The 25,015-nt window shown below is 39.5% G+C and overlaps 4 protein-coding genes and 1 non-coding gene across 11 annotated transcripts; 2 read left to right on the top strand and 3 right to left on the bottom strand.

Annotated features, from left to right (window-relative positions):
- Positions 1–6: 6 nt before the first annotated feature.
- Positions 7–8,822, bottom strand: LOC108616102 (damage-control phosphatase 1). The gene is made up of 6 exons (XM_089471671.1): positions 8,682–8,822; positions 2,345–2,523; positions 2,056–2,158; positions 1,904–2,000; positions 491–1,354; positions 7–432 (listed from the first exon to the last, which is right to left on the bottom strand). Exons 2-6 carry the CDS (start codon positions 2,440–2,442, stop codon positions 281–283), a joined length of 1,314 nt encoding a protein of 437 aa, XP_089327797.1. The 5' UTR covers positions 2,443–2,523; positions 8,682–8,822; the 3' UTR covers positions 7–280.
- On the bottom strand, positions 2,836–8,822 carry LOC108616094 (damage-control phosphatase 1). Of its 4 annotated transcripts, none has more exons than XM_089471668.1 (6): positions 8,682–8,822; positions 4,611–4,740; positions 4,253–4,535; positions 4,086–4,202; positions 3,278–4,004; positions 2,836–3,221 (listed from the first exon to the last, which is right to left on the bottom strand). In XM_089471668.1, the coding sequence occupies exons 3-6, from the start codon at positions 4,518–4,520 to the stop codon at positions 2,912–2,914; spliced, it is 1,422 nt and encodes a 473-aa protein (XP_089327794.1). In that variant the 5' UTR covers positions 4,521–4,535; positions 4,611–4,740; positions 8,682–8,822; the 3' UTR covers positions 2,836–2,911. The 4 variants fall into 4 exon arrangements, with proteins under 4 accessions (XP_089327794.1, XP_089327795.1, XP_089327796.1 ...); XM_089471669.1 differs by having other exon boundaries at positions 4,611–4,737; positions 8,682–8,820; XM_089471670.1 differs by lacking the exon at positions 4,611–4,740.
- GlcT (ceramide glucosyltransferase) lies at positions 4,965–14,895 on the top strand. The gene is made up of 2 exons (XM_089471667.1): positions 4,965–6,323; positions 13,496–14,895. Exons 1-2 carry the CDS (start codon positions 5,511–5,513, stop codon positions 14,108–14,110), a joined length of 1,428 nt encoding a protein of 475 aa, XP_089327793.1. The 5' UTR covers positions 4,965–5,510; the 3' UTR covers positions 14,111–14,895.
- On the top strand, positions 6,182–24,907 carry Synj (synaptojanin). Of its 4 annotated transcripts, none has more exons than XM_089471666.1 (5): positions 6,182–6,323; positions 19,145–19,401; positions 20,232–21,539; positions 21,602–23,889; positions 24,440–24,907. In XM_089471666.1, the coding sequence occupies exons 2-4, from the start codon at positions 19,237–19,239 to the stop codon at positions 23,870–23,872; spliced, it is 3,744 nt and encodes a 1,247-aa protein (XP_089327792.1). In that variant the 5' UTR covers positions 6,182–6,323; positions 19,145–19,236; the 3' UTR covers positions 23,873–23,889; positions 24,440–24,907. The 4 variants fall into 4 exon arrangements, with proteins under 4 accessions (XP_089327792.1, XP_017868492.1, XP_017868493.1 ...); XM_018013003.2 differs by lacking the exon at positions 6,182–6,323 and adding an exon at positions 18,536–18,695; XM_018013004.2 differs by lacking the exon at positions 6,182–6,323 and adding an exon at positions 18,721–18,876.
- Positions 24,192–24,263, bottom strand: TRNAE-UUC (transfer RNA glutamic acid (anticodon UUC)). Its single transcript has one exon. It is a non-coding gene; the product is annotated as a tRNA-Glu (tRNA).
- Positions 24,908–25,015: the final 108 nt, after the last annotated feature.

The following is a 25,015-nucleotide window of genomic DNA, read 5'->3' as shown; positions in this document are numbered from 1 at the left end:
TGAGTATTTATATTGTACTATTGGAGGAAACACAGGCATGCAGATATATTGGAACATTATTGTACTTAAAATTACATACTTTAAAGTTTACACATTGTTTACAAGCCAAGAATTGAGTTGAACAAAAATAATTAACATTAAGGAATTGATTGTTTGTAATTTGTAATTTGATTAAAATAATTTAGCATTTGATAAACATTCAAAACACGAATTGAATAATTTAGCTACGCCTATGCCTAACGCAACATTTGAGCTATTGCCATGGATAACTGAGTCCTGTTCACTTGCTGGCAAACTGAATGAGTCCATATTCGCCCGTGAGCATCCATTCCTTGTTCTTGGCAAACAATTGCTCGGATATGCCAGCGGGTAGTCCACAAACCAAGTCCGCTTTGATGGTGCGCAGTGTGCAAAGGTTTGAGGGTTTGAAGCCTGCAGAAGCGAAGATCAATTCGAAATTCATATTTCATTCCACTCAAAGTTCACTTACCGCGCAAACAGGTAACGAAGGATTCGGTGTCGTGCCAGCTGTAGTCGCCCAGCAGCTTGCGATAGTTGAGATCGCCCTTGAATATGATCAGTTGCGCCTTCGAGAGTCGTTCGTGCAGCGCCGGCTGCACTTCGGCCATGCGATAGAACTCATAGGGACTGGTCCAAAAGTGCTCCAGCGGTGCCAGCTCGAATTTGCCCTCGTCGACGAAACGTTTCAGCTTCTTGCCCAGTTCGCTGAGCACAGGCGACGCCTGGCCGCTGAGGAACTGCAGAATCCAGTGGAAGTCTTCGGCCCGCACATCCGATATGAACCAGGGAATGGCCTTGGCATTGAAGCGCACCTTTTGCGCCAATCCCTTGTCGATGATATACTCGGCCAGTATGAGATCTGTGTAGAGCTCATAGCCGGCATTATCGAAGACAATCTCCACAGTGCCATTGCCGTCGGCGCTGTCCAGAGATTGCCAAATGGCCTGGGTGCCATCCACCAGCAAATTGCTATCCAGCTCGGCAACTTGATCGAAAGCATCTCCCGTTGGCTTCACCTGTTTGCCAGACGTAATCGACAGATCACAGCGATTGCCCCACAGGTTCAGCTTCACCAACTGCTGAAACGTGCTCAAATTGCGTTCACTGCGTCGCGTGGCATTCGCAACGGCCACCATCGCATCCAGGCTGAGCTGTGCTGCCGTTTGCTTCTGTTTGCGAAAGTAATCGAAGCCGGCGAGGCGCGATAAGCTGAATATAGACCACAATTTGCGATACATATAGCACTCTGCATAGAGCCAACAGGCGCTGAAGTAAGTGCGCTTATCCTTGTCCAACTTCTCCAGAAATGCATTCCATGTGGCAACATCGGCCTCTGAAAGGGAAGGGAGTTTTTATGAGTATATAATATTTCTATTTTATAGATTAACTTGATTATAAATGAAATTATATGCAGTCTTCACAAAGAATAGATATATATATATTTATATATAAATGTATTTATAAAACTATAATTATAGCTGTTGACAAAATGGAGCATTTTCCAGAAAGAACTTTCTAAAGATGAAGTTAAATATAAATGAAACTATATAAGAACTGTTGTGGGAGATCAATGAATGTATATGTCTATAAATATAATTATAGATTGTGACGAAGAAATGGAGCATGTTCTAGAAATAGCTCTTCAGAAAGCATGCCCTCTTGATTAATAAGTATTTATACAGACTTTCTTATAGACTTAAATATCTATGTATTACACCTATTTATCAATTAAATGATTGATTGCCTTCTCTTTATACTACACAAACTTATCGCTAGACTTACAAGCCTTGTGCTCATTACATTATCATAAGAAAAGAAATGGTATATGTATATATACATTTTCCTCAATTAATTCTTAAGCTCATGGTCTGCTCTTCCATACCTGTATCATTAAATGGCTCCAACGGCCCATTTTTCAGAATATTCGAACGTAGCTCAAGCACAGCTGCAGCTGTTTGATCAATATCTGAAGCTGCATCCTATAAAAAATCAAAGTTGTTTATTTGGGAATTACGTAATCTAACGCTAACTCACGACTCCATATGTGGGCAGCAGCTCATCCTTGTTTGCCAGGGAATTGGCAATCGTAGCCAGCGTTGATGGAAGACGCACGCGGAACGTGTAATAGGCGAAGCTCCTACAAGAGAGGGTCGCATTTAGAGGTCAGCAAATCAAATTACATCAGTGCTCCTCCATACATGCATATCATATATGCATGCATACATATGTATATACATATAGGTATGCATTCTACATACATATATATGCATATAATCATATGCGTATGGGAAATTTCGATATGCTATATATAGCGTTTACTTACCGCTTGTATTGGGCGGCTAGATCTGTGTGTGGAGGTGTTTCACTATCAATAATTCCATTCGCAGCATCGAAGTCAGCATTGTCTTCCACTAAGGCCATATTTATTGTTTGCTGCGTGCAAGTCCCAATCAACAATAATGTAACTGCTACAAAGTACAACGTATTTATTTGTGTTGGCGCCTTGAATGTAGACAACAGGAATGCAAGTTACTTTGGAAGTCAATCGCCAGAGATGGTTTAGACTCGATAGTTTTTATCGATAGCATTAAAATTCAAATTTATTAAAGATAGATGATTCAGTTCATGGAATAAAATATCGTAAATGTGTCTCCTTTATGTCTACAATGTTTCGAAGCAGCTGATAAACAGCTGATCATGCACTTAAAAAAATTATGCCCAACTTAACAACATTTGCATATTTGCCGCTCTGCTAAGCTTAAGACTGATTTCTTAATATTAATGTATGCTACCAAATTCCTGCATTGAAAGAAATTTGTGACTTTTTAGATGTAATTAGTGGTGTAACATAAATTAAAAACAGTTTGATATACAGGTTTTAATACAGAGATTAGTAGCCATATTCTCCAGTGCCAAGCACAAATTGTATGGTTCCGTAACTTCCAGAAACCATCCAATCGGAGTCAATCGATTGAAGTCTTTCATATGTGCCCTCCGGTAGACCGCATATTATTTCCGACTTGGCTGTGCGTATTGTGCAAAAACTATTGGGTACAACTGCGCCAGCGCAGGTTTTCATATCCTGTGTCGACTGCCAGCTAACATCGCTCAACAGCTTGCGATAGTTCACATCACCTTTAAAGATGATTAGCTTTGAGTGTGTCACTAATTTATATAGCTTTGGGTCCACTGTTTTCATGCTAAAAATATAAATCACATTAAGTTATGAAACCAAATAATGGGACTATGAGCTCACCAATGAAAGGCATGCGGGCCTGTCCAGAAAGTTGAAACGGGTGCCAGTTCAAATTTACCCTCATCCATAAATTGCAAAAACTTATTGCCAACCAGACTGAGGTTATAGTCGGAGTGTTTGCTCAGATATTGTAGCGTCATTTCAAAATCGCGTCGGGTTGTATTTGTAACAAACCAAGGGCAAGCCTTAGCATGGAATCGTACCTTGGCCGCGAATCCCTTTTCGATGATATATTCGGCTAAAATAAAGTCGGCGAAGAGCTCGTAGCCAACATCGGCCAACACAAAGTCGACGCATTGTTTTTTCGATCTACGGCTATTCAAACACTGCCAGATTTCAAAGGCATCGTTAATGAGAATATGGCTATCGGTTGCCGTCACATCCTCCAGCACATTCATGTTGAACGAGAGTCCATTTTCGTTTTTGGAGAGATCATTGCGGGTGCTCCACAGGTTAATTTTTAAAAGTTCATTAAATACGTCAAATGTATTCTCTGTGCGCCTTGTGTATTTGGCCAATATAACTATATCAGCCTGGCAGCTATCCAGTGTGTCCTGCTTGATCTTGGCAAAGTAATCGAACTGTTTCAGAAATATGCTGTTTTCCACGAAGGAGTAGAGCTTGCGGTACATATAGCACTCCGTATGCATCATGCATGCCTGATAGAACGAATTTGCTTTGGCTGGAAGATCTGCCATAAAGTTATTCCATGATTCACGATCGGGCTCTGCGAGCGGGGATACAAAAATGAGTTAGGCGATTCGATATAACGGTCGACAACTGTCATTTGAGAAAAACGAATACTTGCCATCGCCAGTAAAGTTTTGGAAGGGTTTGTCCGTTTGTAGCTCATACTTGAGCCGCGAAATAAGTCCAATGATGATCTTCAGCTCCTCACGCGCATTCTGCACAAATGTTGTGGGCGCTGTATATTATGATTAGGGAACAACAGCTTTAACTTAATACACACCTCACCAAATTGTGTGACTATTTCGTTCTTGTCCTTTGTAATTGAATCAATCACTTTCGTCAGCACAACGGGAAGGATATTGAGTAGAGAATAATAAGCGTAGCTGCGCTTATAGTGGGCGGACAAGAAATTATTTAGCGGAGTAGAGATATCGAGAATATTGTATTTGGCATCAAAATCCGACTTCAGCACTTTTGTAATATTTTGTTGGCCATCAGTTTTTTGATCTACCGCTCTATCTTTCAGGATGCACTCCTCCCCCGCGGGCTCCATCTTCGTCTAATTTAACTTAAAAATTTTGTGTTTTTAGGCTTTCATTTTTAATTTCCAAATTTGTCTTTAAGATATTGAAAGCCTACTTACATATTTTAAATTAAATGGAGATGATTATTGAACATTATATATTGTTTTATTTATATGCATGTCTCTGCGTTATGCAGTGTGACCAAACTATCAAAAGATGCGGAAAATATGCTGCTCAAGCAAAACACTGCTGATTTAAAAAAAAAAAAAAAACAAGATATAAAAATATTACTTCATTACATCTAAAACTAATTTTATTTATTCCTGTTTTATTTTATTCGTTTTAAATTTAAATTTAATTATTTTACGCTTATAGTAAATAATTCGATAAAAGACTTCAATTAATAATGGTATTATTTAGTGCAAAGTCGAATTTATTTGGTATTTTTTTACATACAGTAACTTGGTGCATTTTTGGCATATTTTCACTTCCGCGTTCCCTATTCTTCACTGCAGTTTTTATTTGGACATGGAACGCGACGCGAAGACTTCGAGATGTTTATCACGCGCAAATTAGTGATCAATTAGCGAAAAAAGAAAAATAATCCATGAAACGCCTATGACGACATAGTGTTAAAGTTAAATAGTCAACAACGCAACCAATTGTTGACTGTGTGTGCGGGGCATGCTGACTCAGCCACGGCGAACGACAAAGGCAGATATACGGGAACGAGATAAAGTCCGGCAGCGGGACTCATTTTAGCATTTGCTGCTACTCTGCCTCCCTCCACAAATGCGAAAGGCGTTAACAAGAGCAGCGGCACGTACAGATGTATACCAATTAAACCGCAGTGACATCTATCCACTACACGCACACACATACATAGACACAGACACATACTCGCACGCAGATTAGTTTACGCACACACGGGCCAGACAGCGCCTCCTACAACACCCAACACCACAAACACAAACACACAGACAAAGCCACACGCGCGTACACACACACAGACACACACAATGTCACATTCGCCACTGGCAGTGTATGGCTTCGCAGCATGTTTTATGATTTTTTGGTTCGGTACATGGTGCGTACATTTAATCGCGATCTGCTATGGCAAATACAAATTGCACAAGAAGTTGTGCAAGCTGCCCACAGAGTCCTCCCCGCTGCCGGGTGTTTCCATACTGAAGCCATTAATGGGCGTGGATCCGAATTTGCAACATAATCTGGAAACATTCTTCACCATGGACTATCCGCTGTACGAGCTATTGTTTTGTGTGGAGGACAAACACGATCCGGCCATCAAGCTGGTGGAGCAACTGATCGAAAAGTATCCCCAGATTGATGCCCAGCTCTTCGTGGGTGGCTCCAATGTGGGTGTCAATCCCAAAATCAACAATATCCATCCGGGCTACATGGCAGCCAAATATGACTTTGTCATGATCTCAGACAGCGGCATCAAAATGAAGAACGACACGCTGCTGGACATGGTGCAGAACATGTCCGAGCGACATGCGCTCGTCCATCAAATGCCGTTCACCAGCGACCGGGAAGGATTTGCGGCCACCTTCGAGAAGGTGTTCTTTGGCACGGTGCAGTCCAGGATTTACCTGTCGGCCGATGTGCTGGGCATCAATTGCCACACGGGCATGTCTTGTCTGCTGCGCAAGGCGGTCATCGATCAGCTGGGCGGACTGCGCACCTTCGGCTGTTACCTGGCCGAGGATTTCTTCATTGCCAAACGGGTCATGGAGCTCGGCTGGAAGATGCGCATCTCGAATCAGCCCGCGCTCCAAAACAGCGGCCTCTGCGACATAGCCAGCTTTCAGGTAAGCTATTCCGATGCTTATCATCACACAAATACATATATACTATATATATTATATATTATATAGCTTCTTAAAATTCTCTAGAAACACGCGAAGAGTTCGTTTATTGCTAACTTTGCCAATTATTACTCCCCATAAATTAGCTAAACATTTTCGCATTGCTATTTTAATTTATAATATACAAAAAACACTTGCGCTAAGGTAAATCCCATTCCAGTTCAGTTTCAGCATAGCTGAGCGAATTTAATAATTTAGAGCTGAACTTCTACCCAGGCAAAAATGCTATAAAGAAAAACACCTTTGTTTCCCATAAAAACTTCAGATTCGTCATATATTTGCTTTGCATATTAAAGATAAGGTCTTATATACCCTAACAAATCCCTGATCTAGTGTTGACTCACTCTATATTCGATATATATAAAATTTACATATATATATCTAATTCGTTCTATTTTTCTTGGCTATGGCTACTTTTAAATAATATAGTTTTCTTAAGTTATTTGCATAGACTTTGACTAATTTGGTTTACCGTTTACGGTAATATACTTAACTAATTGTATTTTAACTTTACGCTAATACAACATATAGAAATCTTATTTATCTATATAGTTTCTAATGCGAGATTAGATATAGATATGCACACATATATATACGATATTTACATACTCTTAATATGTCAATTTATATTGCTTATTCCTTTGATTAATGGATAAAACCCAATGTACAGACCTTAATTGCACGTCATACATAACTGAACAAACTGGAATCCATAAAAGTCTCATATATCATATATCAAGCGTAAGGCCGACGAACCTCTAATGTATCAAATATCACAAGAGTATATCAAAAGTCTATTCAGTTTGAAGTATACTCGAAAGGTCGAATATTGAAATAACTTTTGTATTTTCTTATTAGACGGTAAATTTGAGGTTTCCATTAAAAATAGAATTTGCATGGATTGTTCATGCTACAGTTATTTAATAAATGTTATTAGGCACTGCGAATATCGTAAATGTCTGATTATATCTAGCCTTCTACCAATATATCTCTATTCTGAATAACTACAATTTAGCTTCCTTATAAGCAATCCATTGAAATTAAAGTCTTGGTATTAGAAATGAATAAGTTTTCCATCTCTTTAGTTTTCAGCTTATCTATAAGTATTTCATTTTACTGTGCTCACTCTTAGACCTTTATCGCTCGATTCTGGTTAATTATAATTCAGCTGATTAGGTCTGGTGCGACAAGTGCAATCATGGCCATTTAATCACGTATTATTTATTTAGCATTGTAATGTATCGATCTTATGTATGAATGCAGCGGGCGTTAACTTCTCTCTTCGAATTTCAGGCCCCCCGTTGGGCGCCATAAAATCTATGTAACGAGCGTACTCGAGTATGAAAGCGATCTTCGTGCATTCGCATGTTTACATATATACATATATACACATATATGTCACATACATGTATACATACATACATACATACATACATCAACATACACAAGACGTGGATCGGGTAGTGGCGGGCGGAATCCTCTGGTTCCCTTAGCTCTGTCGGCGGTGGGGTGGGTCTTGCCAAACCGTCACCAATACACACAAACTTTAAAATTTTTAGGATTCCTATGCAACACAAACATTCGGACAACAAGAAAAAACGAAACAAACACGGACAGTTAGAAAGACGCGGAAGCCGAGGTGGTGTTGGCTTCTCGCTGTCTTTACCCAAACCCAACCATGATCTTCAGCTTTAAATTGTTTATGAAGATCCCCTAGTAAAGATTGCCTCGACTCTCTCTCTCTTCTATGCCAACGCTATACTCCTAGCCTACCATATTAATCCATCAAGGAAACTCAAAAAAATTCTAAAAGATACATTTATTCTTTAAATTACTCTAACTAGACTATTACATTTTCATGTACTCTTAATTACTGTCGCTTCATGTTCTTTAATTTATATTTATGTATGTGCATGTGTTTGGTATGTAGTTTGAGTGTATAATAAAATAAAAAAAACTACATAATATGAAAAAATTACAAATGTATAAAAAGGTTAGCAATATAGTAATAATAACATAATAATATAATAATATAATATTACAATAAAATATTAAAAGAATGTTTAAATCATATTTTAGACATTTGGGGAGTATTCGTTAATATATATTAATTTAAAAATTTAGTTTTAATTCATAGCTTTTATTTCATAGTTTTTATTTCTTAGTTTGTATTTCATTCTTTATTCAAAATTTTTTTCTTTTTTTTCTATTTTTTTCTTTATTTATTTATTTAGTTTTATTTCGTTATACATTTTGGGGACATGATAGGGAGGGGAAGACAAGGGTTAATTTAGCACTCACAGTTCTTTTTGTTGTATGTCCACCGCTGAAAGGCCTTTCGTTTGGTGACTGCTGCTGCTGCTATATGGAGGATGTGTGAACTATTGTGTATTATTTTAATGCATTATTATTATTTTAGTGGTGAATTATAGGATCATGCTTTTCGGTTTTTTTTTTTTTTTTTTTTTTTTTTTTTTTCCTTATGTATTATATATATATATATATATAATTCTATATATGTATAATATTCATTATTGTCTATTAAATCGAAAATTTTTTTAACCACTAACCATTTAAAGTTCTTCTTTTTTTTTCCGTGTACTTGCAGTTTTATGCAGCACGTTCACTTTGATCAAATTTGTCTTTGAAGCTTTTTTTTTATGTTTTTTTTCTTCACATACACCTTGCGCACACATGCAAATATATATACATATCTTTCTCTAATTTTTGATTCTTTTTAAACCGCACATATAATGATTTGTAATTTTTAGTTTATATATATATATTTTTTTTTCACTAATATGTCGTCAATAATCCCTCGCCGTTCTGCGATCTGCTATACATTTTATTTCGGGTGCTATTTTTCGGGGGCTCTTTTTTTTTTTTTTCTTCGGTGGCTAATCTTTTTTTTTTTTCGGGGGCTACTTTAATATATAGCCCTAACCTCTGCACAGCGCATATGTGCATGTGGCCTTCTGCTGGCCGAGAGGTTAGGGTTATATTAAAGGCTGCAAAATACAAAAAAACCGACTTAGTTTCTGTAAACTAAGTTTTAATTTATATTAATTTTGATCAAAATACCTTTTGTTGCCTGCTTGCACACTTGTCGTTTCCCACGAATAAAAATGCGTGCGGCTGCGCGCACCAAAGTCAATGACTGACCAGCTCAGCTGGTCACGGTGGGCCAAATTCAGAAAATTTCAATGTTTTATGGAGGGAAATAATCTATTGTGTATGTTTCTTTTTGTTAAATATATATATAAAGATATATATATATATATATATAATTATTAACAAAAATTTTAGCTGGATAGAACTCCACGCTGAGGGTATCTTCTTGAAAATGTGGGCCGGAAAAAGATGGAGCTGGCAATGTGGCCGCTTTTTATACGCCCACATTCCAGTGTTCTTGGTTCCAATGTTTCGCTCTCAGCGAAGCTTCGGACAGCGGGATGCTAGTGAGCGTATTTCTCCCACTGTCTCCGACGAGCGAGCACAGCGTAAGCTTAGCGTAAGCTTAGCGAAAGCTCGATCGCTAAAGCTCCGCTCTCTGTCTCTCTCGTGCATTGCATTGCAGCGCAGGCGACAATGTTGTCGCAAACGATATGCGCTGCAATTTGCAATCTTAGAGATTGGCAACCATTACACCACCCGATAATATACAACGTTAGACAGTATATTAGCGGGAATCAGCTTCTTAGCATGGTAAGTACCGACAGATGCGACGTGCATAGTTACTAAAATATTAAATTGTTAAATTTGACTATTAAGGCATAGAGAGAGAATCGAGGTATTCTTATTAGTTCTAACTGTTCCGAATTGTTTCATTTTGGGCTATTGAAACTAAATCTAGCAGGTATTTACAAATTGACTATCGCTACCATCAAAAACTATACTATTCGGCAAGGGAATGCACAGGCAGCATATCTCCGAGTTCCAGACAATAGTACACTTAAAGACGCAACGACAACAGCTTATCAACACACAACTAGCATTGCTTAAGGCTTCTACCATTCTTCATTTAAGTAAAGAATACCCTCCAGGGATAATCAGTATTGGTATCCTAGCCGAATACACAATATTCTGGAATTATTTAGAGAAGTTTTTCTAGAACTAGATTGAATTGTGGCTTCATCCACAGTAAACAAAAACGAGCTACAAATGTGAGGGAAGATGTTCTTTTCCAAAGCAGCGATGCTTTAATTCATTTAAAGTTGAAAGATACTTCAAGGTGTCTCGGTCTGCGATCCAGGCTTGAATCCAGCAGCTTCGTAGTACCTATGAAAACAAATCTATTCCTCTCAGCAGTCACTGTTGCGATAGCTAGACCAACCAAGTCTAAATCTATTTCAGCAATACAGGCTACTGAGACAACTAATATTCTCACAAAAGGGGGTGTTTTGTATAACTACTACTCCATATAGAAGAAGTGGTCATACAAGAAAATTTCTGGTTCACTGAAAGTGTATCAACTCACAGTGCCTCACAAACAATTTCGGTTCACTGAAAGCTAATGAACTCACAGAGCCTCACAAACAATTTCGGTTCACTGAAAGCGTATTAACTCACAGTGCCCCACGTTGGGCGCCATAAAATTTATGTAATGTATCGATCTTATGTATGAATGCAGCGGGCGTTAACTTCTCTCTTCGAATTTCAGGCCCCCCGTTGGGCGCCATAAAATCTATGTAACGAGCGTACTCGAGTATGAAAGCGATCTTCGTGCATTCGCATGTTTACATATATACATATATACACATATATGTCACATACATGTATACATACATACATACATACATACATCAACATACACAAGACGTGGATCGGGTAGTGGCGGGCGGAATCCTCTGGTTCCCTTAGCTCTGTCGGCGGTGGGGTGGGTCTTGCCAAACCGTCACCAATACACACAAACTTTAAAATTTTTAGGATTCCTATGCAACACAAACATTCGGACAACAAGAAAAAACGAAACAAACACGGACAGTTAGAAAGACGCGGAAGCCGAGGTGGTGTTGGCTTCTCGCTGTCTTTACCCAAACCCAACCATGATCTTCAGCTTTAAATTGTTTATGAAGATCCCCTAGTAAAGATTGCCTCGACTCTCTCTCTCTTCTATGCCAACGCTATACTCCTAGCCTACCATATTAATCCATCAAGGAAACTCAAAAAAATTCTAAAAGATACATTTATTCTTTAAATTACTCTAACTAGACTATTACATTTTCATGTACTCTTAATTACTGTCGCTTCATGTTCTTTAATTTATATTTATGTATGTGCATGTGTTTGGTATGTAGTTTGAGTGTATAATAAAATAAAAAAAACTACATAATATGAAAAAATTACAAATGTATAAAAAGGTTAGCAATATAGTAATAATAACATAATAATATAATAATATAATATTACAATAAAATATTAAAAGAATGTTTAAATCATATTTTAGACATTTGGGGAGTATTCGTTAATATATATTAATTTAAAAATTTAGTTTTAATTCATAGCTTTTATTTCATAGTTTTTATTTCTTAGTTTGTATTTCATTCTTTATTCAAAATTTTTTTCTTTTTTTTTCTATTTTTTTCTTTATTTATTTATTTAGTTTTATTTCGTTATACATTTTGGGGACATGATAGGGAGGGGAAGACAAGGGTTAATTTAGCACTCACAGTTCTTTTTGTTGTATGTCCACCGCTGAAAGGCCTTTCGTTTGGTGACTGCTGCTGCTGCTATATGGAGGATGTGTGAACTATTGTGTATTATTTTAATGCATTATTATTATTTTAGTGGTGAATTATAGGATCATGCTTTTCGGTTTTTTTTTTTTTTTTTTTTTTTTTTTTTTTCCTTATGTATTATATATATATATATATATAATTCTATATATGTATAATATTCATTATTGTCTATTAAATCGAAAATTTTTTTAACCACTAACCATTTAAAGTTCTTCTTTTTTTTTCCGTGTACTTGCAGTTTTATGCAGCACGTTCACTTTGATCAAATTTGTCTTTGAAGCTTTTTTTTTATGTTTTTTTTCTTCACATACACCTTGCGCACACATGCAAATATATATACATATCTTTCTCTAATTTTTGATTCTTTTTAAACCGCACATATAATGATTTGTAATTTTTAGTTTATATATATATATTTTTTTTTCACTAATATGTCGTCAATAATCCCTCGCCGTTCTGCGATCTGCTATACATTTTATTTCGGGTGCTATTTTTCGGGGGCTCTTTTTTTTTTTTTTTCTTCGGTGGCTAATCTTTTTTTTTTTTCGGGGGCTACTTTAATATATAGCCCTAACCTCTGCACAGCGCATATGTGCATGTGGCCTTCTGCTGGCCGAGAGGTTAGGGTTATATTAAAGGCTGCAAAATACAAAAAAACCGACTTAGTTTCTGTAAACTAAGTTTTAATTTATATTAATTTTGATCAAAATACCTTTTGTTGCCTGCTTGCACACTTGTCGTTTCCCACGAATAAAAATGCGTGCGGCTGCGCGCACCAAAGTCAATGACTGACCAGCTCAGCTGGTCACGGTGGGCCAAATTCAGAAAATTTCAATGTTTTATGGAGGGAAATAATCTATTGTGTATGTTTCTTTTTGTTAAATATATATATAAAGATATATATATATATATATATAATTATTAACAAAAATTTTAGCTGGATAGAACTCCACGCTGAGGGTATCTTCTTGAAAATGTGGGCCGGAAAAAGATGGAGCTGGCAATGTGGCCGCTTTTTATACGCCCACATTCCAGTGTTCTTGGTTCCAATGTTTCGCTCTCAGCGAAGCTTCGGACAGCGGGATGCTAGTGAGCGTATTTCTCCCACTGTCTCCGACGAGCGAGCACAGCGTAAGCTTAGCGTAAGCTTAGCGAAAGCTCGATCGCTAAAGCTCCGCTCTCTGTCTCTCTCGTGCATTGCATTGCAGCGCAGGCGACAATGTTGTCGCAAACGATATGCGCTGCAATTTGCAATCTTAGAGATTGGCAACCATTACAGCATGTATTTATTAATGATTTTCGCGTTCTACAATGCCATTAATTGCCTAACTTGAAAATTTGTGTATAATAAATATGTTGTAATTTTTCCTTTTCTAGGCACGACTCATACGCTGGGCGAAGCTGCGCGTTGCCATGGTGCCAACGACAATTCTGCTGGAGCCGCTGTCCGAGTGCATGATCCTGGGTGCACTGGCCGCGTGGTCGGCGTCGCTGCTCTTCAAGTGGGATCCGCTGGGGTTTTACTTGGTGCACATTCTGTGCTGGCTTCTGTCCGACTGGCTGCTGTTGTCGATTGTGCAGCACGGCTCGATGCCGTTCGGCAAGTTCGAGTTTGTCATCGGCTGGCTGTTCCGCGAGCTGACCGGGCCGTATCTCTTTCTGCACGCCCTGTGGAATCCGGCCATACGTTGGCGGACGCGCACCTTTAAGCTGCACTGGGGTGGCATTGCCTACGAATTGCCGCTCAATTCACCCGCAACGGATTCGCTAACAGCGCCACTGCAGCCGGCGCCCACGTTATTGGCGTCATCAAAAACATCATCAGCATCATCATTATCGTCGTCGTCATCATCATCCGCTGCAGCAGCAGCGGCGGCGGCGGCGGCGGCATCCGCATCAAGTTCAGCAACAACAACAACAACAAACACGACAAAGGGCGCGGGACTGGGCACGCTGAGCGCAGCAGCCAAACAGCGATTGCTGATCTCGTAGCAGCAGCTAGTTCAAATTTGTTTGTTATATGCGTAATTGTACTTTCGTTAGGGACTCAGCGGACTGCGACACTGTGGAGCTACAGTCAATGTTAGTAGTATTATTACTAGCCTAAACAAAACCCCCTTAGTCACTACATAAACTTTAATTTTAAGTAAGTCTTTAAAGTTAAGTGAGTCCAATGAGCTGCTAGCTCTCTGCTGCTGTGCGCCCTAGGCTAATAATACGCAGCATCCACAATGAGGCGAGAGTAAGGCATACGAGGTTCAGAACGAGATTTGCTCTCAGACCCACACCCACACACACACACACACTCGCACACACGCTCACTCTTAAACTGACAACAGCAAAAACAACAACAAGAAGAAGCTTTAATGGTAGCAACATGCAAACATTTTGTTGATTTCTAGAACCAAACTTAATAATAAGTTGACCATTTATCTTTAGGCATCTATGCTGTAGAGATCTATAAGATATATTTATACTAAGTTGCGCCGGTTTGTACATTTTTGTAGTTGATCGAAGATTGAGAGAGAGAGGGAGAGCAACAGAGAGAAAGAGGGAGCTCTTTAGATTAGATTTTGTTATTGCTATTTTGTAATTCGATATTTGTAATTATCTAATTAGCTATTTATTATTATGATTTGCCTAGCAAAACGATATACACACACATATATTTTTTTGTTCGATTTACTTTACTTTAACTCTTAACGATCTGTCCCTATTCTATTAATTTCTATGCTTCGCTAAAAACGCCATCGAATAAATGTAATTTACATTAGAAATGAGTTTATTTACTTTCGTTTTTGATTTATTTGTCAATCGTTTGTCATTTGATTTAGAGCCCGCATTTCTTTTGTTAGATGATAAAGTGATTCTGATTCCGATGAGTCAGACAACTGGATTCAGTCTATAGTGTATTACGATCGTCTCAGTTTACACAAGCTCTGACAGCTCTGGGAAATAACTCTCAGCTGACTCATCATAATGCGTATTTCTTATCGCACATTAGACAATTGCGAACTGAAAGTGGGCGGGGCTACGCTGCCCAAATCAATTGACATGGGCTTAAAAATCGATCGGGAAGTACGTACACCTACACCAAGTTTTCTTTTGTTTGATATATTTTGCATAGGTAAGATCTAGAAGATCTAGATCTTGCCACAGTCAACATGTAATATTTGCATATATACAATATATATTCTATATTTGTATATTCTTGGCAGAGCGAGAGTATTTTGCTGTCATTGCAGCTGATAGGCGTATTGCTTATCTCGATCCTCAGTATTGATGGTACCACATAAACAAGTATTGCCTATATGAGAGCATGCATATAATAAAATCAAATAACAAGCGAGCAGACACAAGCTCGGCAACAGCAACAGCTACAGCTACAGCTAAAGCGATTCGAGAACATATTTATAAATTGAACGAATGAGCAGATTAGAGAGCCATATCAGTTGCAAAGCACACGGAATGGGGACTGGGACAGAGTTTGGGTATGGGAATGGGAAGGGCAGTGAGAATGAGAGATAAAGGCGAGCTATTGAAACAAGAGATTAATAGCTGAAACTATTTTAGTATGTGTGCAAATGCACATAGATTACATGCTTATAGGAGGTGAGTCTCTGCGGCATTGGATGGGTCTTTGTATTATTTTTTTTACTCTTTGCTTTTTATACCCTGAACCCATTTTCAATGGGAAATCAGGGTATAATGGTTTTGTTGAAATGTATGTAACAGGCAGAAGGAGGCGTGGCAGACCCCACAAAGTATATATATTCTTGATCAGGGCGACGAGCTGAGTTGATTTGGCCCTGTCCGTCTGTCTGTCCGTCTGTCCGTCTGTCCGTCCGTCCGTCTGTCCGTCTGTCCGTCTGTCCGTCTGTCCGTATGTATGAACGCGTCGATTTCAGAAGATATAAGAGCTAGAGACTTCAAATTTTTTTTAGAATGTCCGTAATTACAGCGCGCATATCAAGTTTATCATTAAAAATCGATAACTCATCCCGATCTTTTTTTATCGATAAAAACCCTTATCGAAAACCAGTTATAAAATTATATCTTCTACACCTTTATTGCTAGAGTCTCCAAATTTTTAATGTATGCTTATATGCAATTTATACAATTTCGGTTTTTGTTAAAATTTACCCCCCACCCTTAAATTCACCCCCTCACCCTCACTTTTGTAAAAAGCGTATTTCAAATACTAGAGACTTGTGCTTTGGCAATTACATGCATATCCATGTTATAATCATAATCTGAAAGTTTCATGAAGATCGTACGTCCATAAAAAAAGTTATTAAACAATTAAGTTCTCATAGTAAGCGCACACTGCAGCCCATGCGTGTTTATGCGTGGGTGCTTGTGTGTGTATGTGTTTGTGTATGTGTGTGTATGTGTTTGTGTATGTGTGTGTGTATGCGTTTGTGTATATATGCGTGTGTGTGTGTGTGTGTATGTGTGTCTGTATGCGTGTGTGTATATGTATGCCTGTGTGTGTGTGTGTGCGTGTTTCTTGTGTAAGCTGAAAGACGCGAAAAATTATTGAAATATCTATTGCTCCAAGGGTTCAGGGGATCTCGTAGTCGAGCAGTCTCGACTAGAGCTTTCTTACTTGTTTGTTTTATCAATGATCACGAGGCGCCACATAAAAATTGTTAGCTCTACCTTGGGCTACTGTATTTCATGAACCTGGGACAGTTAGATTTCTACTTTTTGTGATCATACATAAATATACTACACTTCTATATGTATATATAAATATGTATGTATGTAAATTAACTTATAAATTTATTGATATCTAAATGCTTTGATTTCTTATCAATAGAAACGTTGAAATTAAATTGGTCTGATATGAGAGCAGGTTGGGAAGAACTCCAAAGCAAAGTAAGCACACATAATTAAGTGCTAGCATATACTTACATACATACACACACATAAATATATATAATATATATGATGTATCAATAATCAAGCGCAATTACTTACCAAATAAGATCAATGATAAACTGAAGGTTTTTGTAAAACCAAATACTAATACAAACAATTTAGTTTAAAATAAAGTTAATTAAGAAGTTATGCAATAGATATACATACATATATAACTATATATATGCTTTAAATATTTTTATTTAATTTATGTAGTTTTTAAATAAAAAATAAAAAATGCGTTTTTGCCGTGTGTTCAAAGAATTCAAATTTGTTTATTATTATTATTTTTTTTTTTTACCTGCTTTGATTTGCTTAAAAAATAAAACTAAGCAAAAGTTAACAAAAGCATACAAAATAAGTATTTTCTAAAAATATTTGTAATCTAGACTTAACATTAGTGAATCAAATAAACAAACAATGAGAATTCAACAATATACCAAAAGTACATATATCTATATATATATATATACATATACATATATGTATATACATATATACTCATGCATTACGTAGTGCTATAGTAGCTTTTATTTTCATTCAAGACTGCGTGTATGTAGCAAATGTTTGCTTACATATACATATATATACACATACATATTTTTATTTTTTTGTATGATAAGACTCATTATTATCGTGAGTCATGTGTGTTGTTGAGTGGATCGTTCGATGTGACTTCTGGCTGGACATAAAGATATTTTGATTGAGCTTTTCGGGGGCTCCTCAATTAACATCTATCAAGTGTATTGAAATGATCGAGGTAATATCTAAGGGATTCAATGGACAACGGCATGTCTGAAAAACGCCTTCAAAATTCCCCTCATTAGATAGAAACAAAAGTCTATAATAATGAAAAATAATGAATATACATAAAAAAGTCTTCCGCCCTTAACGAACTCATTATGTACTGAAAATTGCGTGCACTGTTTCTTATCAATAAAACAAAAAGTAAATGGGCTTTATGCTATGATCAAACAAAATCGTTGGGACTTAGATAACAGTCTAAACTAGAAATACAACTACAAATTACTAAATATTTTATCAAACTATACATATGTTGGCATGACGATTACAACTTGTGCAAAGTTCAAGTCCGTTTTGCTCGTGCTACAAACAATGCCTTACAGATTCATATGTTTTATAAATAGAATTACTATCTCAAGTACTTATTCTAATCTAAAATAATAATAACAATAAATTAATCGCATTCAAATAAGAGGTTTTTTGTGATCGCCAAGAATAAAATAAATCAATCGATTACTTTCGGCTAGTTTTTAACATACAATTATACTGTAGTATTAATTTGGTTACTGAAGAGCTTAAAACCTGTTAATTTTTGAGCCTCTATTAAATTTTAGGTACACTCAAACGTAAAATATTTGAATACTTCCTACTTTCGTTTAATTTCTTGTTTACATTTTTCTCAGCTGTTTACCATTCGTCATTTTGTTTAAAAGCTTAACAGTTTGTGGCCGTAGTATTTGAATGTTAACAGTAACAGTTACAGAGGTTCGATTTTGCGAACCTGAACTAGTTGAGCGCAATCCAGGGATACGTTCATTTATTCAGCTCTCCAGCTTATGGAGTTATTTGTCTTGGTTCCGAACAATTCAATACAAGTACTAAAATTGCAATTAAATTGTCGCAAAAAAAGGTATTACTTGTCCACAAAGCTCCATTAACAGTTATTAACAAGTGTTGGCTACTCTACAAAGTAGCATTTCGTAGCAGTTTATTGCTGTGAAGCATATTTGAATTAACAATTGCCAAAAGCTCTTGCACTGTATTGGAATGTGAAAAATCTATACAATTTTATCAGCCAACGGCAAATACATGTAAATAGTGGACGTGATGATGTGTGTGTGTGTGCACCAGCTGGCGGCTATTGTAACGGGGGCGTATTGGAGAAAATTCTTTGCCAGTCGGTGTTTGCATTTGTTTATCGTATATTTAATGTTTGCCAATTGGCTGTTAACACGGCTCATCAGTTTTGGATAATTATTTTATGCATATTTGTCTTTATTAGTGTACACAAGAAATCTTACGATACCAATTTTGTGCTTCCGTCTGCGTGTATTTATGTGTGTGCATGTTTACTTGCAGATGCTTTGGCCGCTGTTTGAGCAGCGTTGAAGTGGCACAAACCAGTGAAATTTTAGTTTATCCCCAACGTTGATCGGCACTGGAACAACACGATGGCGATGTCCAAGGTGATACGCGTGCTGGAAAAGTCAATACCGCCCTCGCCCCATAGCGTTCTGCTGGAGCATCGCAACAAAACCGACTGCATCCTCTTCGAATCCCATGTCTGTGCGCTACTGACGCAGCAGGAAAATGTCATACGCAAGCAGTATACAAAGGTAGGTGTATCAAATGAAGGAATACTCCACACATTCATATATGTATGTACATGTGTATATATATATGTACATATATTCCAAATGCACATTTTGATAAGCTTTAACAACAAAGACACTCTGTTCATGTGAATGCACAGTTTGTGACCAACTAAAATTATACATATATACATATATTTATTTTATATATAATTATCTATTATATACACAAGCAAGAGCCGTTGTAACTCAATTAGTTTTTAATTGGCCTCAATTATTAATTTATGTTAAAGCGGAAACTAAGAAAAAGTTTTGTCTTCGCTATAACAAATATCTATTCATATATCAATAGATATATTGATTGCATTACGTATGTATATGCTTAATAAAATATATACGTAATGCAATTATTATATAAATTGCTTACTTTAGTTATTTTTAATTTTAGCAATAAATATAGCTGAAAATTGAATGAAAATTTAATAATTCAATTAAAATATGTTATGATTTTGCTATTATTTTCTAACATTAAATTATATTAAAAATATTTGTTGTTTCAACAAATTTTTAAATTTTAAAAATTTTAAATTTAAAAAATAAATAAATTTAAACTAAAAAGACAATAAAACGAAATATGAATTTTTGCCCATTTCTATCTTTCTATATTTTTTAAATATTTCATAAGTTTACTATTATTTATAGTATATATAAAAATAGATTATTTATTATTTACATACATATGTATATATCTAGTTCCTTTTGGTGCGATTCTATCATAACAATTATTTATATATATGCACATTTGCTATAATTATAATAATAACAATCGAATCTATATTTACACTCGCCAACAGGTGTGCGATGCCTATGGCTGTTTGGGCGTACTGCAGCTGAATGCCGGCGAGAGCACTGTGCTCTTTCTGGTGCTCGTCACGGGCTGCGTATCGATGGGCAAAATTGGCGATGTGGAAATATTTCGAATAACGCAAACCACATTCGTTTCGCTGCAGAATGCGGTGCTGAACGAGGATAAGATTAGCGAAGTGCGCAAGCTGCTCAATTCGGGCACTTTCTATTTCGCGCACTCAAATCCGTCGGCGTCTGGGTCCGGCGCGGCCAGCGGCTCCAACTCGTCCAACAGCAAGTTTGACATTACGCTGTGTGCGCAGCGGCGCCACCAGACGTCGGAGACGGACAATCGTTTCTTCTGGAACCGCATGATGCACATTCACCTGATGCGCTTCGGCATTGACTGCCAGTCGTGGCTGCTGCAGACCATGTGCGGCTCCGTGGAGGTGCGCACCGTGTATATAGGCGCCAAGCAGGCGCGGGCCGCCATCATTTCGCGGCTGAGCTGTGAGCGCGCTGGAACGCGTTTCAATGTCCGAGGCACCAACGACGAGGGCTATGTGGCCAACTTTGTGGAGACGGAGCAGGTGATCTATGTGGATGGGGAGATCACTAGCCATGTGCAGACGCGTGGCTCTGTGCCGCTCTTCTGGGAGCAGCCCGGCGTACAGGTGGGCTCACATAAGGTGAAGCTCTCGCGCGGATTCGAGACCTCGGCCGCAGCCTTTGATCGTCACATGACCATGATGCGACAACGCTACGGCTACCAGACGATAGTCAATCTGCTGGGCAGCTCCCTCATCGGCAGCAAAGAGGGCGAGGCCATGCTCAGCAACGAGTTCCAGCGACACCATGGCATGTCCGCGCACAAGGATGTGCCGCATGTGGTCTTCGACTATCACCAGGAGTGCCGCGGCGGCAACTTCTCGGCGCTGGCCAAGCTCAAGGAGCGCATGGTGGCCTGTGGTGCCAACTATGGCATCTTCCATGCCTCCAACGGCCAGATAATAAGCGAGCAATTCGGCGTCGTGCGCACCAATTGCCTGGACTGCTTGGATCGCACCAACTGTGTGCAGACATATTTGGGTCTGGACATACTCAACTTGCAGCTGGAGGCGCTCAAGATGGGCGGCAAGCAGCAGAACATCTCGCGCTTCGAGGAAATCTTTCGCCAAATGTGGATCAACAATGGCAACGAGGTGAGCAAGATCTATGCCGGCACTGGCGCCATCCAAGGCGGCTCCAAGCTCATGGACGGCGCTCGATCTGCAGCGCGCACCATACAGAACAATCTGTTGGACAATTCCAAGCAGGTGAGTAGGCAAATAATATAAATGGTTTGACCTCCATTTATCTCAATCTATCCACTCCACAGGAAGCAATTGATATTCTGCTCGTGGGCTCCACACTCAGCTCCGAGCTGGCAGATCGAGCGCGTATTCTGTTGCCTTCGAACATGCTGCATGCGCCGACCACAACGCTGCGAGAGCTCTGCAAGCGGTACACAGAGTACGTGCGTCCACGCTTGGCACGCGTCGCTGTGGGCACCTACAATGTGAATGGCGGCAAGCACTTCAAGAGCATTGTGTTCAAGGACTCGCTGGCCGACTGGCTGCTCGACTGTCACGCTCTGGCGCGCTCTAAGGCGCTGGTGGATGTCAATAATCCGTCGGAGCATGCTGATCATCCAGTGGATATCTATGCGATTGGCTTTGAGGAAATTGTGGATTTGAATGCATCGAATATAATGGCTGCCAGCACAGACAATGCCAAACTGTGGGCCGAGGAGCTGCAGAAGACCATTTCACGGGACAATGACTACGTGCTGCTCACCTATCAGCAGCTGGTTGGCGTCTGCCTGTACATCTATATACGGCCGGAGCACGCTCCGCACATACGCGACGTGGCCATTGACTGCGTCAAGACGGGCCTGGGCGGTGCCACGGGCAATAAGGGCGCCTGCGCAATTCGCTTTGTGCTCCACGGCAGCTCCATGTGCTTTGTGTGCGCCCATTTTGCAGCCGGCCAATCGCAGGTGGCGGAACGTAACGCCGACTATTCGGAAATCACGCGCAAACTGGCTTTTCCCATGGGCCGCACACTCAAATCCCATGATTGGGTATTCTGGTGCGGTGATTTCAATTATCGCATCGACATGGACAAGGATGAGCTGAAGGAGTGCATCCGAAACGGTGACCTTAGCACTGTGTTGGAGTTCGACCAGCTGCGCAAGGAACAGGAGGCCGGCAATGTATTCTCCGAGTTTCTGGAGGGCGAGATCACCTTCGATCCGACCTATAAATACGACGTGTTCAGCGATGATTATGACACGTCCGAGAAGCAGCGTGCGCCAGCCTGGACAGATCGTGTGCTCTGGCGTCGCCGCAAAGCATTGGCCGAGAGCGACTTTGGTGGCGTCGGTACGGCTGCATGGAATCCAGGCAAGCTCATCCACTACGGACGCTCCGAGCTGAAGCAAAGCGATCATCGGCCTGTCATCGCCATCATCGATGCTGAGATCATGGAAATCGATCAGCAGCGCCGGCGAGCTGTCTTCGACCAGGTCATTCGTGATCTGGGACCGCCCGACTCAACCATTGTGGTGCATGTGCACGAGCAGTCGTCGGATGCTGATGAGGACGCAGCCACTATCTATGACGAGCATGTGATGGCAGCTCTCATAGCCGAGCTCTCTAAAATGGGTGAAGTGACCTTGGTGCGCTATGTGGAGGACACCATGTGGGTGACGTTCCGTAACGGTGAATCGGCGCTCAGTGCAGCTGCCAAGCGTAGCTCACAGGTCTGTGGCTTGGAGCTGGTCTTCGAGCTGAAGACGCCAGACTGGCCAGCGCAGGTGGACAAAGAGATCGAGCTGTGCACCTCCAATACCATACCGTTGTGCTCGAATCCGACGGAGCAGGCGCAGCTGCTGCAGCTGACGCCAGAGGTGCCACAGCGGCCCAAGCAGCCTCCAACGCGTCCAGCACCAGCGCGTCCGCCCATGCCCATGTCACCAAAGAATTCGCCTCGCCACTTGCCGCACGCGGGTGTCATCAGCATTGTGCCCAAGCCGAACAAGCCCCCGATGCCGCCACAGCCGATGCAGGTGCCGCTGCAGCCAGTGCAGGTGGCGCCACCGCGGCCACCCAATATGGTGGGCGATACCACGCCCTCATCGAAATCTCAGTCGCCCACGGAGCCGGGCTCCCCGTTGCATGCCACGTCCGTGAGCTCGTCAGGCTCCTCGTCTGGCAAGGCATCGCCTACGGTGCCTCTGCCCTCTGGACCACCCACGCCACCTCGCCAAATGCAGAGCAAGCAGTCGACGCCCGTCTCCACACCCACACGGCAGTCGAAGCAGGCATCGCTGGAGCAAGCCTTGCCGCCAGATACCGCTTACGAAACAACTAGCAATATCTACGAGGAGATTCAGGATGATGTGCCAGCACCACGTCATCCGCCACCCGCGGCACCGCCGCCAGTTATGTGTGCCGTTGATAGTCCACGGCGGCAGCCGCCCTTGCCCGCAGGCGCTGCACCACTGGGTCCGCCGCCACCGTTGCCCAATCGTGGCCGAGGACCACCGCCAATACCAAATCGTAGCGGAAACGCGCCTCCGCTTCCCACACGACCCACAAATAACTAAAAACAGGATGCCACAGGGTGAGTAAACTGGGAAGGGAATGGGATTGGGACTAGATTGGCTTCAATTGAAAATATTAGGTAACTGTGTATCCAAAAATAAACAAAATTAATATTGTCTATCTTTTTAAATGAGTATTATCTGTGTACTAAATTTGCTAGCATGTGTACTAAATTGATTTTTACATATGTGTACTAAATATGCGTATGAATTTATATGAAAAGTATGTATATGCTTGCTATAATAAGTATATAAATATACTGTATATGATTATATACATTTTAAAAAGATAACAGAAAAATTAAAAAAAAAAAAAAAATCCTTCCCATACCGGGAATCGAACCCGGGCCTTCTGGGTGAAAGCCAGATATCCTAGCCACTAGACCATATGGGAGGCTGGGAATCAGGCAGCTAAATGCTTATTTCAAACTGGTTGCACATTAGAAACTGGCAAACATTTTTTTTGTTGAGCAAGGCATTTAAATAAATATTTAAGATGAACAATTTAATATATTTATATTTAAATTATTGATATTAACCTATTCTAATTATTATATATTTTACTTGCAGATCTTTGTGGAGCACTTAATACTTAATATACTGGCAGTCTACTATATTACATTCCGAGTTGTTGTATTTATCGTTGGAAGTCGCATAACTAACTATAAAGAGATATGTTATAAATATATATATATTTTTGGCAACTGTATTGTAGATATCATTTATATACACGTTGAAGATTCCAGGCATGAATTGAATTGAAATTGAAATGAAAACTAAATCGAAATTGGTGTTATATGCATACATAAGGCATAAAGAGAAGATTATAAATCAAAATTAGTTTCGTTTGTTGCATTTAAATTGAAAATGTTAAATGTTTACCCTTTTTTTGTTGAATAAGGGCTTGATTATTTAACCAACACCTGCCGAACGTACTCACAAAAGCACCAAATAACTATTAATTATATACGTATTTATGTTGCGCGAAATGAACAAATAAAACATATAAATATAATAAAGTATTGAATTAAATTTAAACTATGTTTAAACGTATGTAGCCGGTACTAGTCAAATTATGAAATAAACAAAATATAGTAGCCAAAAGTATTAACAAAGAACATAAAACAACTAAAATGAACAACTAAA

The sequence above is a fragment of the Drosophila arizonae genome, chromosome 5 (genome assembly GCF_054131065.1).
Source record: "Drosophila arizonae isolate 15081-1271.41 chromosome 5, UAZ_ARI_1.0, whole genome shotgun sequence".
Classification (NCBI taxonomy): Eukaryota; Metazoa; Arthropoda; class Insecta; order Diptera; family Drosophilidae; genus Drosophila; species Drosophila arizonae.
The sequence above is the reverse complement of the archived record's forward strand: the minus strand, read 5'-3'. Positions and strand labels throughout refer to the sequence as shown.

What these genes read in the sequence shown, in the direction of transcription:
- LOC108616102 (XM_089471671.1), bottom strand. Translation starts at nt 2,442, where the DNA reads ATGGCCTTAGTGGAAGACAATGCTGACTTCGATGCTGCGAATGGAATT. An exon ending in CTAGCCGCCCAATACAAGCG is followed by an intron (nt 2,159 to 2,344) that starts GTAAGTAAACGC and finishes CCTCTCTTGTAG; the next exon opens with GAGCTTCGCCTATTACACGT. An exon ending in CTTCGTTACCTGTTTGCGCG is followed by an intron (nt 433 to 490) that starts GTAAGTGAACTT and finishes TCGCTTCTGCAG; the next exon opens with GCTTCAAACCCTCAAACCTT.
- LOC108616094 (XM_089471668.1), bottom strand. Translation starts at nt 4,520, where the DNA reads ATGGAGCCCGCGGGGGAGGAGTGCATCCTGAAAGATAGAGCGGTAGAT. An exon ending in CGAAATAGTCACACAATTTG is followed by an intron (nt 4,203 to 4,252) that starts GTGAGGTGTGTA and finishes CATAATATACAG; the next exon opens with CGCCCACAACATTTGTGCAG. An exon ending in CCAAAACTTTACTGGCGATG is followed by an intron (nt 4,005 to 4,085) that starts GCAAGTATTCGT and finishes CCCCGCTCGCAG; the next exon opens with AGCCCGATCGTGAATCATGG.
- GlcT (XM_089471667.1), top strand. Translation starts at nt 5,511, where the DNA reads ATGTCACATTCGCCACTGGCAGTGTATGGCTTCGCAGCATGTTTTATG. An exon ending in GCGACATAGCCAGCTTTCAG is followed by an intron (nt 6,324 to 13,495) that starts GTAAGCTATTCC and finishes TTCCTTTTCTAG; the next exon opens with GCACGACTCATACGCTGGGC.
- Synj (XM_089471666.1), top strand. Translation starts at nt 19,237, where the DNA reads ATGGCGATGTCCAAGGTGATACGCGTGCTGGAAAAGTCAATACCGCCC. An exon ending in TACGCAAGCAGTATACAAAG is followed by an intron (nt 19,402 to 20,231) that starts GTAGGTGTATCA and finishes ACTCGCCAACAG; the next exon opens with GTGTGCGATGCCTATGGCTG. An exon ending in TGTTGGACAATTCCAAGCAG is followed by an intron (nt 21,540 to 21,601) that starts GTGAGTAGGCAA and finishes TCCACTCCACAG; the next exon opens with GAAGCAATTGATATTCTGCT.